The sequence below is a fragment of the Papio anubis genome, chromosome 4 (genome assembly GCF_008728515.1).
Source record: "Papio anubis isolate 15944 chromosome 4, Panubis1.0, whole genome shotgun sequence".
Classification (NCBI taxonomy): domain Eukaryota; kingdom Metazoa; phylum Chordata; class Mammalia; order Primates; family Cercopithecidae; genus Papio; species Papio anubis.
The window spans coordinates 85,410,096-85,432,281 of record NC_044979.1 but is presented as its reverse complement, the minus strand read 5'-3'; the positions used below and the strand labels follow the sequence as shown (position 1 = coordinate 85,432,281).

General features: G+C 36.1%; 1 protein-coding gene across 2 annotated transcripts in view; it reads left to right on the top strand.

The window, feature by feature from the left end:
- Window positions 1–8,916, top strand: part of AGMO (alkylglycerol monooxygenase) — a 355,530-nt gene extending 346,614 nt beyond the window's left edge. The window contains exons 13-14 of one of the 2 annotated variants that reach the window (XR_001900937.3): window positions 3,847–3,978; window positions 5,889–8,916. Coding sequence is in view for 1 of the 2 variants with exons in the window: in XM_017956887.2 (XP_017812376.2) it covers window positions 3,847–3,921 (75 nt within the window). In the remaining variant the exon portion in view is untranslated. Of the gene's footprint in view, window positions 1–3,846; window positions 5,816–5,888 lie in introns of those variants that run through there. The other variant, XM_017956887.2, reaches the window with a different exon arrangement.
- The last annotated feature ends 13,270 nt before the right edge of the window (window positions 8,917–22,186 follow it).

The following is a 22,186-nucleotide window of genomic DNA, read 5'->3' as shown; positions in this document are numbered from 1 at the left end:
TATGTACATAGGTGTAAGTCAAATCCACCAGATTTCTTTGTAATTTGAAGGTTTGCAATTTGAGAGCATGCAACAAGTACACAAATACCTCTTCTGATACTATTCTCTCTCCTTTAAGATTAGATGCTTGATTTGCTCATCATTAGAGCCATTTGAATAAGGCCTCTTAAAACACAGACATAAACCTGGGCGAGACGGTATGTCCCTATAGGCCCAACTAGGGAGGCTGAGATGGGAGGAGTGCTTGAGCCCAGGAGTTCAAGTCCAGTTTGGGAAAGACCTTGTCTCTTAAAACAAAAGCAACACACACACACACACACACACACACACACACACACACACACACCTGAGAGGAGCAGCAGAATAAAACACCAGTCTCCATTAGGATTTTAATATGGATTACTGACAGATTAGCCACCTGCCAATTGATGAACTTTTTGGAAAGGCCTGGTGGAAACGTGACAGCATCTGTAGAGGCCAAAGTTCAGGCATCAGAGTTGAGGTTCCTGGGAAGTCAAGGAAATAGCCTGAAGACAAGGACCACTAATGATGTGTTAGCACAAGGAGGGCTTGACACTAAGAATGAACTTCCTCTGCTTTGTGCTTAGAATCCATCTGTTAAAATCATGGGACTTGCCTAGAACTAGGATAAAATAAGTGTGCATTGAGTTTGTATGTAGCCGGAAACATCATATCTGTAGATTAGAGACAAATATTGCAAAATAAAAAGTCTACAGTTTTCATCTATTTTTCCACTAGCCTAAGTAGGAATTCTGTCTTTATTTAAAAAATATTTGAGAAATATGTTAATGAACTATCAAGTAAAGTAACATATTTAATCTAATCAACTAAGGAGACCTAAAATAAACGGGTTAATACAAAAATCAAGAGAACAGTTGGAAAAGGAAAAATGTAAGTGGAGTGACTACAGTAATCAGGTGGTTATATTGACTCTATGTTAAATAATTTTCTGACTTAAATTTGTATGTGCAATATGTATTTGAATCTATTATACATTGTATATAATATTTATATATAAACATATATATTCTAAAATATAAAATTAACTCTGTTTTCTTCTACTGAAATATTTTCTAACGGAATGGTATTTCAGAGTCACATATTTTTAGAAGGACACATTTATTTTATTTTATTTCTATGATCCTTTGCCAATCTGGATTTTATTATATATAAAAATTCCAAATTAGTTCTTAAAATATTGATTGTGAAAAGGTCTCAGAAGCCTAGCAGTTACTGCCACAAGAAAAAAAAATAACTAGGAAAATCTAGGTGATGACTACAGAAAAGGAAATTAATTCACTATGGATGTTCATATTCTTTGAAATGGTTTCCCAGGTTTTGCAGTTAGATTTTCTTGGGGTTACTAGATAAATGTAAAAGTTTATTCTAGCTCTGATATGTAGCAGTTTTGTGATTCCCTGGTAAAAACCACATGAATTTTGAGTTCCCACTGTCTCATTGCCAAATTGGATACCAGTACTCCAAAGTTTGTCATGAGAATTAGATGACATAATCTAATAAAGGCATGTAGGACAATGCCGGCCGAAGCGAAGGTCTCCATTGCACATTAATATAATCTGATCCTGAGCCCTAGGCTTAACCAGTTGTACATCTCTTTGAAGGGATAACACACAGGAGCCTGAAACAAGCAAGCAAGCAAAAAAAAAAAAATAAATAAATAAAAAATAAGACTGCGAACTGCAGCACTGCATTTTTGGTAGGAATTTAAAAGCATTTCAGATAATTGGAAAGGGGAAGATTTTTGTGATTTACTTAGAGGTAGGTCCTACAGGATAAAGGATGTGAATCAGAGTTTCAAAGGTGGAAAGATTTAGTGGAAAGTGGTGGATTAATAACAAGGCATAACTAGACGTGCAATCTTTTCCACTTCCTCTTTAGGTAAAAATGTTTAACAGTACTGGGAGTCGAGATGAAGGTATGGATAGTCTAGGGGAATTGAGAATGGAAAAGAGGAGAATTATGAGATTTATGAGAATACTCCAAAAACTTTATATACAACTTTTGAGGTTTCACTGAAGTAATTCTCCTCAGCCTTCCCTCAGGGAGATCATCCTTGTGACTGCAGACACCAGATTCAAAACCAATAAAGACTTCTAGTGCCAAATATAGTTTCAATTCCACCACCCTGCACACACAAGGTATCTGTTAGTTGCTTGTTGAATATTCTGGATCTAAAGTAAATTATTTACTCTGATATTATAGATTTATCATCTCTGTCTCACTTGAAAAGCTATCTTCTCAGCGCCCCTCTCAGTATTAACCCATTTTCATGGACAAATGCAACTCATGGCACAAGTCTAAGAGTTTTAACAAATACTCCCCCCAGCACAGTATTATTTTACCTGGCACGATCAGAAGAAATCCCATGAGGTCATTTCTCTTGAATTACAGTCAAAAGAAACAAAATCAAAACCAGCCTTTAAATACATTGTATTTGACTTCTGAGGCAACTCCAAAATGTTAATATTATTCTTGACTTCTCCTTCAATAAAACTGCTGATTTTATTTTTAATATTTTTTCATATTGTGAGTGTTATAGGCTAAAAGGAATGCATGAATTCCAAGAAGTCCATCAAACTGGCTAATGTGAAAGATGATGGTTCTCTAGAAAGATCCAGGAGGTTCATATGAAACTGAACAACCCACTCATAAATCTAAACATCCTTGTTTGGGAGGATTGTTGTTGTTGGTGTTGGTGTTGTTTTGCTTGTTTGTATTTTGCTTGTTGGCAGTGTTTTTTTCCTCATTCATGCTTTAATAGCAAAATCAGCACAGTTGAAGGTATTTTCTGTGAATTAACAGCTGTCCTTAGTTAACAGTCTTGACTTCACCAGAGTTCCCCACCCCAGAATGCTCCCATGCCTTCATCTTCTTATTTAAATGTTCTCTCTTTGTATATTTCAGTGAATCTTCCAGGTATAGTGATATTCTTCTTGGGGCGAGGCATCTGGTCGTATTTTAACTGTATGGAGGGGAAGTACACACATATATGAAAAAATATAGAGAAACTCCTGCACAGCTATCCCAATAACTCTGGTTGTTTTGGTATTGTTTTCTTTCATCCTCATTCCAGTACCCAACCACCTAAAATGGTGATCAGGAAAGCAATCCTATAGTTTTAATTATCAGTACCTAGGTAAGAGCAAAGGGAAGGGTTTGCTTTTGGGAAATCTGATGGTGCAAAGACCATGACCGGTGCCTGGATTGAACAAACTCAATGAACTTTGAGGCTGCTTAATATGATTTAGTTAAGTCTTCAGTGTGAAATAAATTTGCAGTTACATTTTTACACGTGATAAAATCAAAAGACTATGGAGGTAAATCATCAGCAGTGTTTAGAATTTAATTCACGTTGGACAAAATTCATAGTAAGCTCGATCATATTGCCTTGGAGGGATTCTTTAACAGTGTTTTTATTTCTCCTATTCCAAAGGTTTCTTAACTTACGTAAGCAATTAGATCATTTAATATAATACATACACCATGCTGAATCTCCAAATGTCAGAAGAAATATTTGAATATCTATCTAGCCCCATTCCTTGAAATGACCTAGATTTGTGAATATAAGAAACAAGCCACAGAAATAAAACTTTTTAACTCCAGCTCCTGTCTTCACAAACCCTGTTTTAAGTAAAATTGGCTAAGTTCTATCAGTGAGCAATTGCTAGATTTAATTTAAATAACTTGACTGCCTAAAATATGCATGTTCATTTTCCTCTAGGGAAATATTTTTAATTCAGTTGAGCAATAGTATTGATTCACTTCTAACTTTTTTTTTTCTCTTTGTGTTTTTTTTTTCTTCAGATTGTTTTCTCCATTTGCATTGCTTTCTGGGGAGTTAGAAGCATGAAACAACTCACGTCTGGCCCCTGGAAATAACCTGAATTTGTACATAATTCTCTTCTTTTAATGAGTTGTCCACAAGCACATTAAAATGTAATTATCTTATATAATGCTTATATGAACTATTTCTTTAATGAAAGATAAAATTACTTATTTATTATTGTTTGCTTTTCACATTTTTAAATTTTCTATTAAAAATTAAAGTCACTTGTGGTTACTTCCCCCCTTTATTACTACAATTAAAAAAATATTTCAAATATAATCATGTTATATTAACTGACAGCCTATAAGACAACAAGTATAAAAAGAAGGGATGAAACTTAAAAACAGTAAAAACAAGAAGGAATATTGCCTTTGCATCGATTTGAAAACAATGTTTCCTTTGATGTCTGCTAAAATTATGCATAGATACATATTTGTAGTCATAAAAATGTATTACATTGGTTGTCTTCCTAAGGCCACATTTACTTTTGCAAACCATATAACCTAAGAAGCTGCATTCCAGAAAAAGACATCACTGAGGCCAGATACAGTGGCTCACGCCCGTAATCCCAGCACTTTTTGGGGCCGAGGCAGGCAGATCACTAGGTCAAGAGATCGAGACCATCCTGGCCAACATGGTGAAGTCCTGTCTCTCCTAAAAATATAAAAATTAGCTGGGCATGGTGGCACGCACCTGCAGCCCCAGCTACTCTGGAGGCTGAGGTAGGAGAATTGCTTGAACACAGGAGGCAGAGGTTGCAGTGCGTAGAGATCTTGCCACTGCACTCCTGCCTGGGCGACAGAGCAAGACTCCATCTCAAAAAAAAAAAAAGAAAAAGAAAAAAAAGACATCACTGAAGGAAAAATGAATAGAATTTGACAGAATTAGTTTTTTCAACAGGTTACCTTGTCATAGACTTCTCTAATGTGCTTGGTCAATTTATTTTGGCAGACTGAGCAGCATGCAGCAATTCTGCATTACTTAAAATTGTCAGAACAATGTTAATTCTCTAAATAAAATGACCCAAGGTGTTGTGTACACATTGTTCATTGGGATTGTAAAAATCTGCCAAGTGTTTCATTAGGAGGGAACTGATAGAGATAAGTAGGATGAAGTCCAAAGAAGGAGGGCTGGAAAAAGTTAAAAAAAAATTCTTTATTTTTCATTTATCCAATATTTCTTGAAATCAAGTTAAAATTTAGTAATTTAAATAACCAAAGACACATGTACTAAAAAAACTAATGCCGTTCTTCATTGAGCTTTGCCTATATTTATCACTAGGTTAAAGAGCCTTACTAGTAGATAATCTCATATTAGAAATATGTTATTTAACCTTTGAATGGACAAAAATATGGAGTATTAAAAGAATCAGACTGCAGGTGTCTATGTGAACTCAGGATACAGAATTGAAGCACATTTAGTTTTCAAACTGGAACAGTAGAGGAAGATTAAATTTGGCATGATGAAAAAGCAACAAATTCTATCTCAAGTATCAGAAGTGGGTTTGGCTTTGCTTCATTCTTTTTATACTTCTTAATTTAACACATAGTTATAGAAAATAAGTAAGCCTATAACAAATATTAAATCCTGCTTTTGTCCTTTACCAACAATTTTTGCAGAATTTTGTATATACAGAATCATGTTACAGTAGGGAGCCCTCTGCTGGCTTGAAATTATGAAATTTAAGCCATAAACATTCTCAAGACCCTGATTCTACATTCTAGAGACTTTTCAGAGTGTAAAATGCATTCTTCAGTAATGGCAAAGAAAAGAGACTTTTTGCTAATCTTTACCTAGTTGTTTAGTATGTCAAAAGAGCTTAATGGTTCCCCAAGGAATGACATGTAAATATGTGTAGATGCTTTAATATATGTGAATTTATACGATTAGCCTAAAAATGAGTTTAATAATGGAAATGTTAATAAATAATTCCCCCAAATGATAAAAGATCCTTTTGTGGTGAAGTTCAGTTTTCTTTAAATAAATTGAATTCTGACTATTCTCTCTTTTCTCTCTTCAGTTTACCTCACTGTGATTGTGAATGGTTTTCTATTAGAAATACAGATATTTTCAAGATACAAATTTGTACCAGTGAAAGTGGGAGTGGTTACCAGACAGGTAATGTTCCTGACACCTCCTATACAAAAATTATAACAGTGAGAAAATTATGACAATGAGAAATCTGACCTCACAGACTCCATCTTGCTTCTAACCTCCAAGCTGTCCTTGTTTATTCCCAGGCACAGGCCAAGCTAACTTTGGGAGGAACTTAGTTTATAGTTTGACTTTGAAACAAAAATGATAACAGCACTTTCCTAAAACAAACTCCCTTCTTGCCTGGGGCCAACGCTGCCTTTGTAGGACTGACAAATTAGCCACAAGATTAGAAAATAGGCTTAGGATTCATACAGCTAGAGGCCACAAGATTCGAACTCTCCCCAATTGCTCCTAGGGATAAATAATATCACTATTGTGAAACCTCAGATTGGTGCTGGAGATCTTTTTTAGCTCCTGCTCTCCATGGATCAGCTGGCACCACCCAGATGGATACACTGACTCATCTGGTCTTGTGGCCCCCACCCAAGAACTGACTCAGCCAAGAATAGCTTCAAGGTTCTTTGATTTTTATCTCTGACCTGATCAGTGAGCACTCTCCATTCCCTGGCCCCCTACCCACCAAATTATCCTTAAAAAACCCAGTCTCTGAATTTTCAGGGAGACTGATTTGAGTAATAATGAAACTCCAGTCTCGTATTCAGCTGGCTCTGCATGAATTGAACTCTTTCTCTATTACAATTTCCCTGTCTTGATAAATCGGCTCTATCCTGGCAGCAGGCCATGATCCCATTGGGCGATTACGTTTCTAGGGCCTCTGTGCATTATTAACCAAGGCATTTTATTCTTCACTTTATTCTTTAACCCTGCTAATATTCTAGTCCAGTTTTCTTTTGCAGAACACTAATACATGATGACAGAACATACAGCTATTATTAATGTTGTAAATTGATCTTGAGTGATACTATGTAATTTATGCTTACTGGAAGGACTTTAACTCCCTCCCTCTCTCTCTCTCTCTCTCTCTCTCTCTCTCTCTGCAGGGAAAGCCCTAAAAATAGGACTCGTCAATTACTCACCACTTCTAGTGGAGAGATACAAACTGACTTTGCAAATCATAAGAAGATATTTACTTTTCCTATCTACCATAAGAAAAGATAGAGGAAAGGAGCATTTGTTTATTGAGTAGTCCTCTATTAGTATTATTTGATTTAGTCTCTAGAATTCTTTGTTAGGAGCTATTAACACTACTTTATAGAAGATAATTTTGAGTCTGAGAGGGGTTAAGTAACTTGTGAGGCCCATGAAATGTAATAAGTGACCAAAATAAAATTTAAACTCCCTGAAGTTGAACATCGAAGTTCATGATGTTTCCCCATTCCACGATGTCAGACATCTGAGTAAGGCAAGCCTTTAAAAGGACAGGCCGAGGAGTTTAAGTTCAGAGTATTTTCCATTTGATTTGATGCTCCAAGATACAAAATAAAGTTATCAGGATAAGTATTTTAGTTATGAAATTAGTTGACAAGGTGAATGAGTCCAGAACTTCTAAACCTTCTAAGAATGATGATGTCATAGATTTACTTATAGGATTACCATATCTCTGGAAGACGCTACAGGGCTTGTCAGTTTTCTCAAGAGGTGCTCATTACCTTAGCTCTATTAGTTGTGTCATTTACTTCCACATCATCTTATTTCATCAAATTATCTTTGTTAAACTGAATCTAATCATCTCAGAGTCCTGATATTTAGCAATATGTGCATTCCTAATCATGAATCAGATGTTCAATTAGTTGCTAAAGTAAATAAGCCCTTGTTATATTTAATATTAACAACTTAAATGATTGTTTATTAAATACTTTCAAATTTCATTTTTACTAGTTATTGTATAATTTAATCCCTCAGTGTGGAATCTGCAATAGAATCATTAAGTGGAATTCTTTAACATAGGGTATACATTATAGCATACAGTAATAGGATTTATTCGGGAGAACAATAGAAAATAAGCTTCCTTTTTAATGTCTCTCCCATGTTCTCATAGTCATAGACTCTGGAAACCCAAGATAAAATAGCAAAAAGCAGACTAGTTTGCCTTTCAGAATCTTAAAACATTTTTGATGTTATGATTTTCAGCAACACGATGGAAGCAGCTTGGTTCTATCTTAAACCTGCCTTAATGGGAAAAAACAAAACAAAACAAAACAAAAAACAGACAATGTTCTATTCATTATTAGAACATTTTTCAAGTCTCACTCCAGTTCTGCCACCCTTTTTTCTGGACATCATAACAACTTACATTCCTTCCTCCCCAAGACACAATTAGAAAAAATTAGCAAATTAAGCAAGCATTGATGTTTATCTCTTGCAGATTGTGCCTTCTTTTTGACATTCTACAACTCTAGCACTATTTATGTAAAAATTTTCAACCACTCCAGGCACCCCAGTATCCATGAATCATAATAACTTCATTTCTTGGACATGTTCTTCCTTTGTTTTACCAGCAATAAGCCCCGAATTATAACCTGTCTTGACTTACATTACAGAAACCAGGAAGACGAAGTCTTTGCTGTATGTATCAGGATTACCAGTGGATCTTGTTAGAAACGGAAATGACTCTCTGGAACATTGAATTTAGTGAGATTGAGGACGTGCCAAATGTTCTATATTTTTCAAACTTCTGGCAATGATAAGGTGCAGAAGCTACAGCCAAACTAGAATGAAGGAGAACTTCTCTAGTCCCTCCTGTCAAATTTCAGAAATAAGCAGAAAAGTTGTGCAGTGTGAGAGAATATTGTTTCTATACCAAAGATGTTAATTAAGAGAAAGGTGATACTGATTAAATAAGCATGGATATTTAGGCATGCCACCAAAGTTTTCTGTTTCACATGGGATCATTTTGCATACATTTTAAAAGAAACAGAAACAGCCCGGCATGGTGGCTTACACCTGTAATCCCAACACTTTGGGAGGCCAAGGCGGGTGGATCACCTGAGGTCAGGAGTTCGAGACTAGCCTGATCAATATGGGGAAACCCCTTCTCTAAAAAAAAAAAAAAAAAAAAAAAAAAAAAAAAGTACAAAAATTAGCCAGACGTGGTGGCGGTGCCTGTAATACCAGCTACTCCAGAGGCTGAGACAAGAGAATTACTTGAACCCAGGAGGCAGAGGTTGCAGTGAGCCGAGATCACGCCACTGCATTCCAGCCCGGGTGACAGAGCAAGTCTCCAACAAAAAAGGAAAGGAAAGTAAAGGGAGAGGAGGGAGAGGGGAGGGGAAGGGGAAAGGGAAGGCGATGGGAAAGAGGAAGGGGAAGGGGAAGGGAACGGAAAAAGAAAGGAAAAGAAAGGAAGGGACAGAGGAAGGAAGGAAGGATGGATGGAAGGAAGGAAAATAAAGTAAAAAAGAAAAGAAAAGAGAAAGAAAGAAACTGAGCCAGAAAATGTAAAAGCTATATAAGCATTAGCAAACTGGACAGTGAATGGAGGTAGAGCGGGGAATGGAGATGTGGTCAAAAAATATTGTCACCATAGGTCCTGTTTGCATTTGTCTGATTTTTCGTTTTTAATGGAAGATTATTAATAATGGTAATGATACCCGAATTAACAAGATATTATTTGGGCAGATCATGAGGATAAGGAAGTCCTCAGTAAGGTTTTCCTTTTAAAGAAAAGCAGCCCCAAAATCATTTTCTTTTCTAACAAAGAGCAGTCTGTAAAATCAAGTTGTGGACGTGGAAACGCAAGCTAGAAGCTTGCACAGGTAAATGCCAGCAGTTGTACCAATAGGGAAGGGGCTACCTGGGGACTAGGCATGCTCAAAATGGTGGCTCCATGTTCCCTTTTCTTCGCTAACCACGTGTACAGTAAGGAGCAGACAACATGGCAGCAGCCAAGTACAAAACTCATTTGCATAATAAAAAGATTAGGGTGGAATGACAAGCTTCTTCGCAGTGCTATGTAAATGTCACACCTGGTCCAACCAATCTTCGGGTGCTATGTAAATCAGGCCCCACCTCCTCAAGCCAATCTATACAACTTCGCGCACTTTACCAGGGGCATGGAAGACCCACTGGGGGACCCCTCTCTCTCTGTAAGAAAGAAAGCTGTTCTCTTTTCTTTCTTTCTCTTATTAAACCTCTGCTCTTAAACTCACTTCTTTTGTGTTTCCATGTCCTTAATTTCCTTGGCATGAGGCAAGGAACCTCAGGTTTCTATCCCAGATAATAACACTGCTTTAGTATTAAAATATACAGGGGGTTAGGTTTGGTAGATCCCTATTTCACTCTTCTGGCTTCTTCCAGGGTCTCTTGTAGTAGTGTGAGGTACGCATACACATTGAAGGGAGCTCTCCCTGTAACATGAAATTAAATGTAAAAGATGTCCATACATAATGGTTTCTCTCCTCCCCTTATCCTATTCAGGCAAATCCAACTAACACATCCCTTTCAGACACATTAGACAAATGCAACTAAAACATCCCTTTTTGAGACAGTACACAGCATGAATTTTAACTTGCTGGTAAAATGATGTCTGCTGAGACAATCAGAGTCTAAAGGTGGCTAATTCTCTCTAGACAGGGGGTATTGGAGATCATCTAAAAATGGCACCTGGCAGCCACATGACACACTAGGAAACCTTGGCTTGGTCTACGTAATAGGCTGCAAGATGCATAAAATCATCAGGATGCCATGAGCCCCTCCCCATCAAATTAATAACTCCGTATTTAGTAAGCTAAGTACTGATTTGCTTTTGAATAAAATTTAAACATAATTTGCATAAAATGTTTATCAACTTATATCATTCACAGGGTGGGGGAAGATTAGTAACATTACTGATTGCACAAAAAACAGGAGAAATAAATGTGCGGAAGAAACATCAGCATCTATTCCAAAAGTTTGTAGTCATTTTAAGATATTCATGCTCAAAGGGGAGGATCTAACACGTGCAACTGCAGAGGGCATATGCAGTCTCTGAAATGCATCATTATTTAGATTAAAAGACCCTTTTAAGTTATTTTACTTATATATATTTTTCTTTTTTTTTCATTTTACTTATTTAACCATTAAAATTCTCTTGTGCACAAACAAAAAGCAAAGCAGTAGCTATTAATGTGCTGGCTCCATAGCTGAAAGACTTTGCAATCAGTTAAAAGATACCAGTTTCATCTCACTGCCATCTGATTTTCCAAATGGATGAATATTTTCATTCAATTAATGTAATTGAAGTAATTGTTAACAGGCTATCCCATCAAATGTGAAACATCTAATATCATTACAAATTTAAAAGTTTAATACTGAATATAAAATTGTATTTGTTTTGTGGTGATAGTACGAATAGAAATTTTGGTGGATTAGTTAGTAATACAAAGCAGTATTCTTTCTAAATTAAGAGACTGTTAGCAGAAAAATTGCTTGAAATTGCTTGTGTTGGACATAAAATTAATAATAGTATTCAGACAGGTATATTGTGAAAATTTAAAAATATTTTAGGTATACAAAGTTGCAAATTGCCTAGAAATTTATTTGTTGTACAATTGATGTTAAATACAAAAGAATACATCAACATGAAAGTATGTTTTGCTGCCAGACATCAGATTTTAGAAGTGAGTAAGATTTTCAAAAAAAATTTGTAAATCAAACATGTGTCCTCTCATGTTACTGAATTTTATGGTAGACTCTGTCAAACTTGGATGCATTTGTTTAAAACTAGTTGAAGATCTTTAGACAAATATCAATGAAGATTGACAAAACTTTTTTTCCTGAAGTTATTAGTGAATTTCACTTATTGAAAACAAAGCTTGCAAACAGGGAGATATTGAAATTGATCCCTATTAAACTAGGAAAGGACTGAACAGATTGTATAAAAAGAGTTTCAACTTCAAGTGAGATTTAACTCTGACACTCAAAGTTGAAGCTTGAGAGTATTGATGAAACTTCTATTTCAAAAGAGATAAATTTATATTATGTACCAAAAAGGAACATAATTTTAGAAGCCTATAATTTGGCTGGGCTTGATGTCTCAGGCCTGTAATTCCAGCACTTTGGGAGGCCGAGGTGGGCGGATCATGAGATCAGGAGATCGAGACCATCCTGGCTAACACGGTGAAACCCCGTATTTACTAAAAATACAAAAAATTATCCGAGCGTGGTGGCAGGTGCCTGTGGTCCCAGCTATTCGGGAGACTGAGGCAAGAGAATGGCATGAACCTGGGAAGCAGGGCTTGCAGTGAGCCAAGATCACATCACTGCACTCCAGCCTGGGTGACAAAGCAAGACTCCATCTCAAAAATAATAATAATAATAATAATAAAATAAAAAACCTATAATTTCACAACTTCTAAATCTGGTAAAACAATTAACAAATAATAAGACAAATTACTTGATAAATTTCGTTTTGTAAAATATTTTTGAAATGTTATTCTGAATGTAGGCAAAAATACAAGTGCTATGACACATGTTGGAATTAATTATATCATTTAATAAGAGAAAAATTTAGAACAGAAAATACACATTCGCTGTATCTTTTTAGCTTGCTAGATACTTCAGTACCTGTACAAAGAGTATTTTCAAAATATAAATGTTATAGAGAGAAAATTCAATTGCAAGTGTCAACACTTTTGAATGTATTAACCATAAGATGAAACTTTGAATAAGAATACAGATAATTTTATTTAAAAAATTCAAAATAGTAACACCATATTAGAAATAATATCTTCAAAAAAATGCCACTGACCTGCTGTTAAAGATATAAGTGACTAAGAAAACTGATTAGAGTATATATTAAGAATAGTTATTCTGTTTATGTCATTTTTTAATATTCTACAACCTAGATGATTAGTGTGAAGGTTTTTTAAAAATTTGCTTTGATGACATTGAAACAGGAAAGTTCCCTGACCTCCTTGTGTGACTTGTGACGGTGTGTGGCTAGTGTGCTTGGCTGCTGGTGCTCAAACCCCTTATGGGAGGGGGAACACTCAAGCAGGCAGATGTAGGTGCCAGGGAGGGTGCTTCTGGGCACTGGCACCACAGTAGCATCTGAGGGTCTGTTACAATTAATGCTCTATTAGCAATTGCAGTCTAGGGATGGCTAAATGTTAATCAGCTCAGTGGAGAGTCAGGGTGACAGCCTTTTACAGTCTGTGCTCTTGGTACCTGGGCCTTTGTCCAGTGTCCAGGAAGAATCAGGTCACACACACTTGAAGGATGGTGAATGCAAGGATTTTACTGAGTGTTGGACGTGGCTCTCAGTGGGATGGATGGGGAGCTAGAAAGGGGATGGAGTGGGAAGATGATCTTCCCCTGGAATTTGACTGTCCCATGGCTGATCTCCTCTCCCACCATCCCCAGCAGAACTCCTCTCAATGTTCAGATGCTCCTTCTCTTTTCTCCTTCTATGCCATGCTGCTCTGTCACTCTTCCACTCTTCTGCTTGTGGAGCCTGGGGTTTGAGGTTTTTATGGGTACAGGAATGGGGGGCATGGCGGGCCAGGGTGGTTTTGGATAAAGCAACATTTGGGCAGGAAAACAGGGATAACTTCTCATTTAGGGTCACGGTTTCCAGACTTGGACGTGGGGCCTTTGGTGGGGAACCCACACTTCTGCCTCCTCTCCATATTAACACGGTTTTGTTATTTCTTTTTTGAAAAACATTTATTTTGGAAACAGTTTTGAATATACTATTGTATAAATTTGCCAACATTTTAAAACAGATTTTTGATGAATAAATAGTTCTGTGTGTGTGAGTGTGTGTGTGTGTGTGTAAGAAAGAGAGATAGAAAGAGGGAGAGTGAAAGTGAGAGAAAGATTTTATTTGATCAATGATTTAGACAGTCACTCTACCAATAAAACCTATGTAAGTCATTCATGAATATGCTAGAGAGAGGAAAATTATTTTACATTATTTAACACTACTTGATGTGTCTATGCTGAAGAGTCAGAAGTGGAGTTAAGCACTTTCAATATCTTACATTCTAAACATATTAACTTGGCAAATAAAAGAATGAATGACTTAGTGCCTTAAAAAACTTTTAATAGTAAAGTGATTTTAAAAATCTAAGCTAATTTATTGAGACCCTTGAAAAACAATGATTTTTGTCACTGAACAGTTTCAAGAATCCATTCAACTTGATGAAGACTTACTTCGTTGCCTTTAGTTATGTATTCAATTATAATACATTAAAAGATATCTGACAAAAATTCATGTTGAGTAGTTTGGTGTTTAGTCTCAACTATGTCATCTGACTGGGTTATTGATTCCAAATTTGTGGGCTGCAGTTTATCTGCATCAAAACTCCTGCTACTTCCAAGGCCCATCTTAGACTGAAGTAATCCAGACCTCAGAGATATGCTCTGGTATGTGCACAAACACCCAGGTTCTCAGGGGGATTATGTGCAACCTAAAATATAAGAATCCCTATTCTAGAGCAAAGAGGGTTCATATATTCTCCCACATTTAGCAAGACATTGTGTTACTTGGTAGCGTTTCTGGTGAGCAGAAGCTTCTTTTCATGCTTGTGATTGCTGATCCTTGAATGGTTTAAAATTTTCTTTCCCCCTCTATAAAAAAACTGTCCTTTTTCTATTTATTTAAAATATAAATTTTATGTAATATTTCCAAGGAAGTTCCCAAGGTCACCTTTTAGCTCTTTAAAATAACTTTGTTCCCAAAGAAATGCCTTAATTGTTAGCACACATATAGTAGTAATCCATTAATTGAGTTTCTTGAAGATTGAATTTTGCTTGATTGCAGAAACCTAAGGTAGGAATTGTATTTAGACTCTCATGCCAATTTCCACTTACTAGATGTGTGACCCTGAACAGACATGGGAAGTGAATAAGAGTTCTTTAGAAAACAAGCCTCAAAACACAGTCTGGTTATTCTTTACTGTGGTTCTTCAGTGAAAAAAAAAAAAAAAAAAAAAATGGGAGCAATAATCCAGATCACGTCTGTGTTCCTTCACAACTCTGACGTTCAGTTAATCCAAACTACTTCTATACTTTAAAGTAATAAAACTCTTTCTGTTTTGATCAGATTTGGACTACTCAACAATTTGTATTTCATTCGTAATGAATTAATGAGGTTTTATTTCATAGTGTGTTCATTAGAATCAAGTCAACGGGGACAACCTTAGAAAGAAGGTAACCAGACAATTCTAATAAAAAAAAAAAAAAAAAAAAAAAATTCCCTCATTCTTTTAAGAACCTTAGATCAATTTTACAAATTCTAATTCTTATTTTTCAGACATACTGCCCTTCCTAATGGCTATTGTCCTTTCTCTGCTGTAGAATTTGTTCTGTTACTTCCATTTCTTCTACCTCCCTTATTCTTTCCACTATAGAGAAATCAAAGTTTTATATGAAGTATGATCTACTTTACTCTCTGTGTGCTTATAAAGGCCACCAAATTTTTACTTACTAGTTGATAAATTGCTTCTTTGGCCTTCCTTTTATTTTTTTGGAAGAGTAAAGAATCTCAGGTAGTTCCTTAATGAGCATTTCTTCTGATATTAAAAAGCAAACAGCTGTTTTCTGCACATATAGCACTTAAAAATCTTGAGTAAATGGACTACACAAACACCTCAGGAAATTCAGATCATTTGATACATATGGAGGTTGGTAGCTCCTTGGAGCAGCAGGGAAGTTTCCAAAACACAAAAGGAAACTGCTTACTCTGAGTCTTAAGACAAATTTAGGTTTTAACTTTATTATGAAATATAAATGATAAACAACATACATTTAAGCAACTAGTATAAAAAATTATTGTTGTATTTTTAAGCTGATAGTTTACATTTCTGAAAAATGTAACATGATGTAATGTTACATCTCTGTGCTCGAAGATATGAGAAGACAAGATCGAATCTAAAACTTCACTTTCTTTAGATATTTTCATAACTGAAATTCAATATACAGCTTTGTATCTTGACGAGATCCTGGAGTGGTATGGAAGGTGGGATGCACTGTGGATGTTGCTGATAGGAAAGAAGATGCTGTTCCTTAACATTTTATTGGCTTACTTAACTTCAAAAAACAAAAAGTAAAGCATGTGCTGGCTCCAAAGCTGGAGGACCTTGCAGTCAGTTAAAAGATACCAGTTCTATCTATCTCACTGCCACTCATTGCTCCAAATGGAAAATCAGCTATGATAGCACAAAGTTGAGTTTCTTTCCAGCTCCTTAATGGAAGAGAGGCTGTAAAATGTTTATAAAATGAGAGTTTATTTTCCTAATTCACTGGAAAAGAAAAAAAAAAAAACTTAAATCAAAATCAGTTAGCATCTTCTCCCTTTTAGGAAGTCTTGCAAGGCCCTATTTGTAAATTTCATTAATAATAAGGTCATTTTCCTCATAGCAGTTCTTACTTCTCCCTGAATTTCTCCCCTAATTGTCTTGGGTTTTTCTTAAAGCCTTTTGATGGTGGCCCACTCTCATTTTCTCCAATGCCCCTCTTCTCATAATTCTCAGGAATTTAATATCCACATAAATGTTTTTCTAGGACCCCTCAATATATTTTTAAAATGCTATTTTCTCCAACTTTTTAAAAGACTATTTCTTCATCTCACTTCTGCTTCCAGCTAGCCATGTTTATCTCTGTCATTTTACCTCAAATTTCCTTCAAAAAGTTGTCTATAATGATTGTTTCTACTTTATCTCCTCCGATTCTCTCTTGGACACACTCTGGTTTTGCTTTCACCCTCACTGTTCCGCTGCTCTTTCAAAATAGTCTTATCAAAATCAGGACAATACTGATGTTAATTCCAATGATCAGTTCATGGCCATTATTTTTTTTGTCCTCTTAGTAGCATCTGACACTAACCACACTGTCTCTGAAAGACTTTATTACCTCAGTTCAGACATTATATTTATCTGTTTTTTCTATGAACTCATGAGCCTTTTGGGATACAATTTTCTCATTTCCACATGCTCTAATCCTTTCAGTGCTCAGGATGTACAGCCCAATGCTTGAACATTCTTAATTGTCTACACTCACTCCTTAGCTGTTATCATCCAATCTCATACTAACCACATCTACAGGTTGAAGACACCAAAATTATATATCTGCCTCATAAATCTCTCTTTAACTACAGACTTGTGTCCTTATTGACAATATACTTATGTTTGGTACAAGTATGGTAATGGACATATCACTATACTATTCCAAGTATAATAATGGACATGAAATATTACATAGTACTTATCATGTGCCAGGTATTCTTCTTAGTATTTTACATTCACTAACTCATGTGAACCTCACAATAACCTTATGAGGCAAATATACTATTTTCTTGACTAAAAAAACTGAATGAGACTTAAGCAGTTTACTCAAAATCATACAACTAGTGACAGGACTGCCAAATTCAAACCTAGACCTCCTGGCAACTGGGACTTCAGAAAGGTCAATAAAATCCATACTATTAATGCACTGAAGTTTGCATCCTTCTTCATGAAACTCTGTTTGACCCATACCTGTCTAGCCAAGTGGCAAGTGGCTGCATTTCAAAAGGCAATGGGTCTCATTCGCAAGTTTCCCATGAACTAAAAGGGGACAGTGAGTGTGAGAACAGACAAGGTATCTGGAAAGACATAATGTCAATTGAGCGCTGTTAAGATTTAAAGCTAGATGCTGGTGTGAGGTTGGAGCCAGATGCATCGGGGGGGAAGTTAATCCTTGTCAAGAATTTACCTGAAAGATCCTAATGGGAAATTAGCTTTAAACACCAACAAGACAAGAGGAAAACAGTCTGAAAATCAGAGGTAGCAAGGAAAATCCTTTCTTGACTCCTCTCTTCCCCTCTACTTGCATGGCAAATGAGCTCTGGGCTTCAGGAGAGATAAAAGATGTAATAGAGTAAAGAAAAACCAAGACGAAACTCCCAATACTCAACAAAGACCCACACACACTCTCACACATGTTAATTACACACTTCCCACTGGCAACAGAGCAAACTAGGGAAGGGATGGTACTGGAGAGGGAAAAACTGTAATGAAGTTTGCTTTTCAAATATGGACACTAGCATGCTAATTTCTGAATGGAGAATATTTTTTATGACTAACATGATGAAAGAATTTTTATCAAAGAACATGTAAAATACAGATGCTGCCCAAGATGTCATCCAAGGACAAAATATAGCTCTACAGAGAGGCTGGAGAGGCAATGGAGGAAATGCAAATTGTTATTTTCCTTTTTTATCTGTGTCCTGTTTTTTCAGCATATTGGTGTCCCATATGCAATGTGCAAACAGGGAAGAATATCTCTTAATGAAAATTATTTGAAAATTACAGGATGCAGTATTTAAGCTTTATGTAGAATAATAGATACTCTAATTTTCCAAGTAACTGATGCATTGATAGCAACTCTTATTTTAAAAACAAGAAACATAGACATAATTCTATAAAATTTTCTAACATCAGATAGCTACCTTGAGACGTCTGAAAGACTGACTGATAAGGTTCACTTATTTATTTATTTACATTTTTAAATTAAAAAGAAAATTACTTTAATAAACCACTTACATGGTTAGCAGCATGGGAAAGGTGAATAGGTCTAAATTAAATTTCTTCTGTTTCAGCACTTTTGAAAGGCACGAAAGGAAATAACACCAATCCAGAAACATATTCTTTCTTTCCAATTTTTCCTTTTCCCATATGAGCCAAGCCTGGAAGTCTACGGGCACATTAGGGAATGTTTCCATTGTGTGGGAGAAACATCTGCAGAGTGCGTCGGGACCACCAGAAGTGGAGTGAGAAGGAAGCATGTGGGGGCGGTGGCGGCAGACAATGAAAGAAAAACTGTGATCTGGTTAGGCCCAAACATCCTACTGAATTGCCTAACCTTTAGTTTACCTTTTGGGTTATATAAGAAGTCGAAGAGCTATAAAATTTATATTAAAAGCAATTTTTAAATGTCAATGAAATAGAATTCATAGCATGCTCTTAGATTTCTTTCCTTCTGCAACTACGAGAAACATTCTACTTTGCACATCACCCTCTACAGAGCCTAAGTTGGGTGTTTTTCATGGGTTTCTTCCTACTCATTCTTTGCAGCCATTTGTTAACATGGCCTTGCGAAAGACTAGGAGCTGCAGGCCTCCTCTTAACCGAGAGGGAAGCACAGTGAAGACAGAGATGGATTCTGAGGAAATTCACTGTAAAACATCAGGAGCCAAAGGGCTCTGGAAATACAAATGATTATCATTAGAAAGTAATATGCAACTACTGAAGAAACATTTGAAAGAGTAATGTGGTCTAGCAAAACAATCCTGCAATCTGCATTCAATCAAAACTGACCAAAAATGCTTGCATTGGTCCTTTGTATTGTTGGAAGCCAAATGCTCTCTGGAACTCATGAACAAAGCTTTACAAAGTGGCTGATTACCAACAGAATATTAGTGAAACAATAACCAGCCTTAGAGTTGACTTTTCCAATAAGGGGGAGAGTCTCCGACTGCAATGGCCAAGGTATTCAGAGTGACAAGAATATTTATGTACCTATCAAATGCTCACAGATGAACTTTGTGGGTCGATTTCTTTTCAGTCTACAGCAATTGTAACTAGACATCCTGCCCACAAAATAGCTTTTGTAAGAAGATAATTAAAATTCTGTATACAGAGTTTTGAAAATCATGTGAGGCAAAGGTATACTTAGTAGACTGGATGGGAAGAAAGCATACCTTGAACTTTTGGAAACTACTTAATTAATTTTGATTCTAGGCCAATTTAATAAGTCTCAAGTACAGTGGCACTGAAAATCCATTAACCTTATTCTGTTAGAAAACAAGGCACATATTCTTTATAGATTGTGATTTTCACTGCTCACCTGTGGTTCAGTGCCTTAGTGAGCCAGGGTTTTGGACTCCAATCTTCAAATGGAAAGTCCTAAGGCTGGCTATGATTAAGTTTCAGACAAATCATCTGCCTTCTCTCCTTCTGGTTCACACCTGGCCTCTGTGAGCACGGCCGCCTCCTTGGGATGCCGACTGGCAGTCATGAGACCGAAGCCCCGTAGTTTTTCATGAAAGAACCACTTATCCTAGGGCCGTAGATCACCTACTACCAAAGTGTGTGGTTTAGGAGATGTCAAGTACGTTCAGGGATTTTAGACCTCATTCATTTGCCTACCAGAAACAGAAATAGGTTCATAGGTAGTTTGTGCAACAAGTATTTGTTCTAAAGTTAGAACAAAATTGAAACCTAATGTACTTACTGTCAAAACCAGGCAGGCAAATGGAACGTCCAGCAAAACAAGTACCTTAGATTTTCTAACTCAAATATATTGTATCTTTTAGTTTATATTTATTTTTCTGAAAGACAGTATAATCAAACTAGTTAAAATCAATATTTAACTGAAATGGAACATTGAAGAATAAGATGATGGCCTTTTTGGAGGCATTTAAGAAAAATTAAGTAGGCCATATTAGAATGTGAGTATTTAAACATTTCCATAAATTTTAACCTTATATGAATAATTTTTCTTTATATTCTGAAAAACATTGAAAGAATATATTTTTATTTTATTATCGGTGCCACCATTATATAGTAGAAAATGTACTTGCACAATAAAACAATTCAACTGTAGCTTTCATGACTCCCTTATACTTCCTTCCCTCCTTCTTTCCTCCTTCTTTCCTTCCTTCCCTCCCTTCCTTCTTTGCCTTCCTTCCTTCCCTCCTTTCCTTCCTTCCTTCCTTCCTTCCTTCCTTCCTTCCTTCCTTCCTTCCTTCTTTCCTTCCTTCCATTCCATTCTTTCTTTCCTTCCTTCCTTCCATTCCTCCATTCTTTTCCTTCATTCCTTCCACTCCATTCCATTCTTTCCTCCTTCCTTCCTTCCCTCCTTCATTCTTTCCATTTCATTCCATTCCATTCATTTTCATTCATTCCATTTTCATTCATTACTGTATTCCATTCCATCCGCCATCGGCACCATTACCATTCCGACCATCATCGTGGCTGCATTCCATGCTGGCTCGACCATCATCATCGGCGCCATTCCATTCATCATTCGTTGTTCCATCACTCCCTCCTTCTTTCCTTCTTTTCCTTCCTTCCTACTTTCCTTCCTTCCCGCCCTCCCTCCCTCCCATCCTTCCTTCCCTCCCTCCCTCCCTCCCTTTTTCCTTCCCTTCTTTTTCTTTCCTTCCTTCCTTCCTTCCTTTTTTCCTTCCTCCTTCCCTTCCCTCCCTTTCTCCCTCCCTCCCTTCTTTCCTTCCTGACATTTTTTACTTTTTTTTTTCCAAATAAAGATGACATTTTAATTTCTTTTAAAGCTTTAAAAATTCAAGTTCAAATGGGCACTCTGGTTTTTGAGAATTTACATTGATACTTTTGATATATATTGAGTATATGATATTTGTTAAAATATTCAGATTGATGGAGATTAAGAGATTAAGTTAAATAAAAGGGTGATTTCCCAGGAGATATTTTTTTAACAATTTATTAAAACATGCTGAGTTTTTCTGCTTAATTACAATGTGCTTAACAATAACAATCACTTTATAGAAAACTGGGCTTGGGAAGGGACAATTATCAAATTTTATGTGTTTAACAAACCAAAATCATCAAAACTTTCACGTTGTCTTTGTTTAGCCCCTCATGATGTTAAAAATGAGGAAACTGAGCCTTAGAGAGTGTAAGCAACTTTCTAAAAGTCAAGTGGTCATTAAATATAAGAATCTGAAGAATAACCAAAAGTGTTGACTCTAGAATCTTAGATTACTGAACTGAAAGCCAAGGACAATAGGCAAAAAATTCTGTTTAAGTGAGGATGCAGTTGATAATATTGCCTGCTTTTTTCAAGAACAGTAGTTCATATTAAGCATAAAATTAACATTTTGTCTATTGTAAATTATATCAGAATGTTACAATAAGTAATAAGAACATGAATACTTGCAAACTTCACACCTTGTCTATTGTTCTTTCACCCTGCAGAAAGGATGAAGCATGGTGAATGTTAGTTAAGATCCATTTACTTGAATCTTCTTCCAATTGTGTGGGCTTTGGAAATGAGAAAATTTTATTTTCTTTGAAGTCAAAATGGTGCAAGAAAAATATATCAAGAGGATAGAATAGACATATAAAGGCAGACCCCTCCTCAATTGCTAATATATGCCTTCATTATAAAAAAACAATAAAGAGTATACTTGAACAAAAGAAGTGCAATATGGTTTGGAATTGTGTCCCCGCCCAAATCTCTTGTCAAATTGTAATCCCCCATGTTCTAGGTGGGGCCTGGTGGGAGGTGATTGAATCGTGGAGGTGGATATCCCCCCTTGGT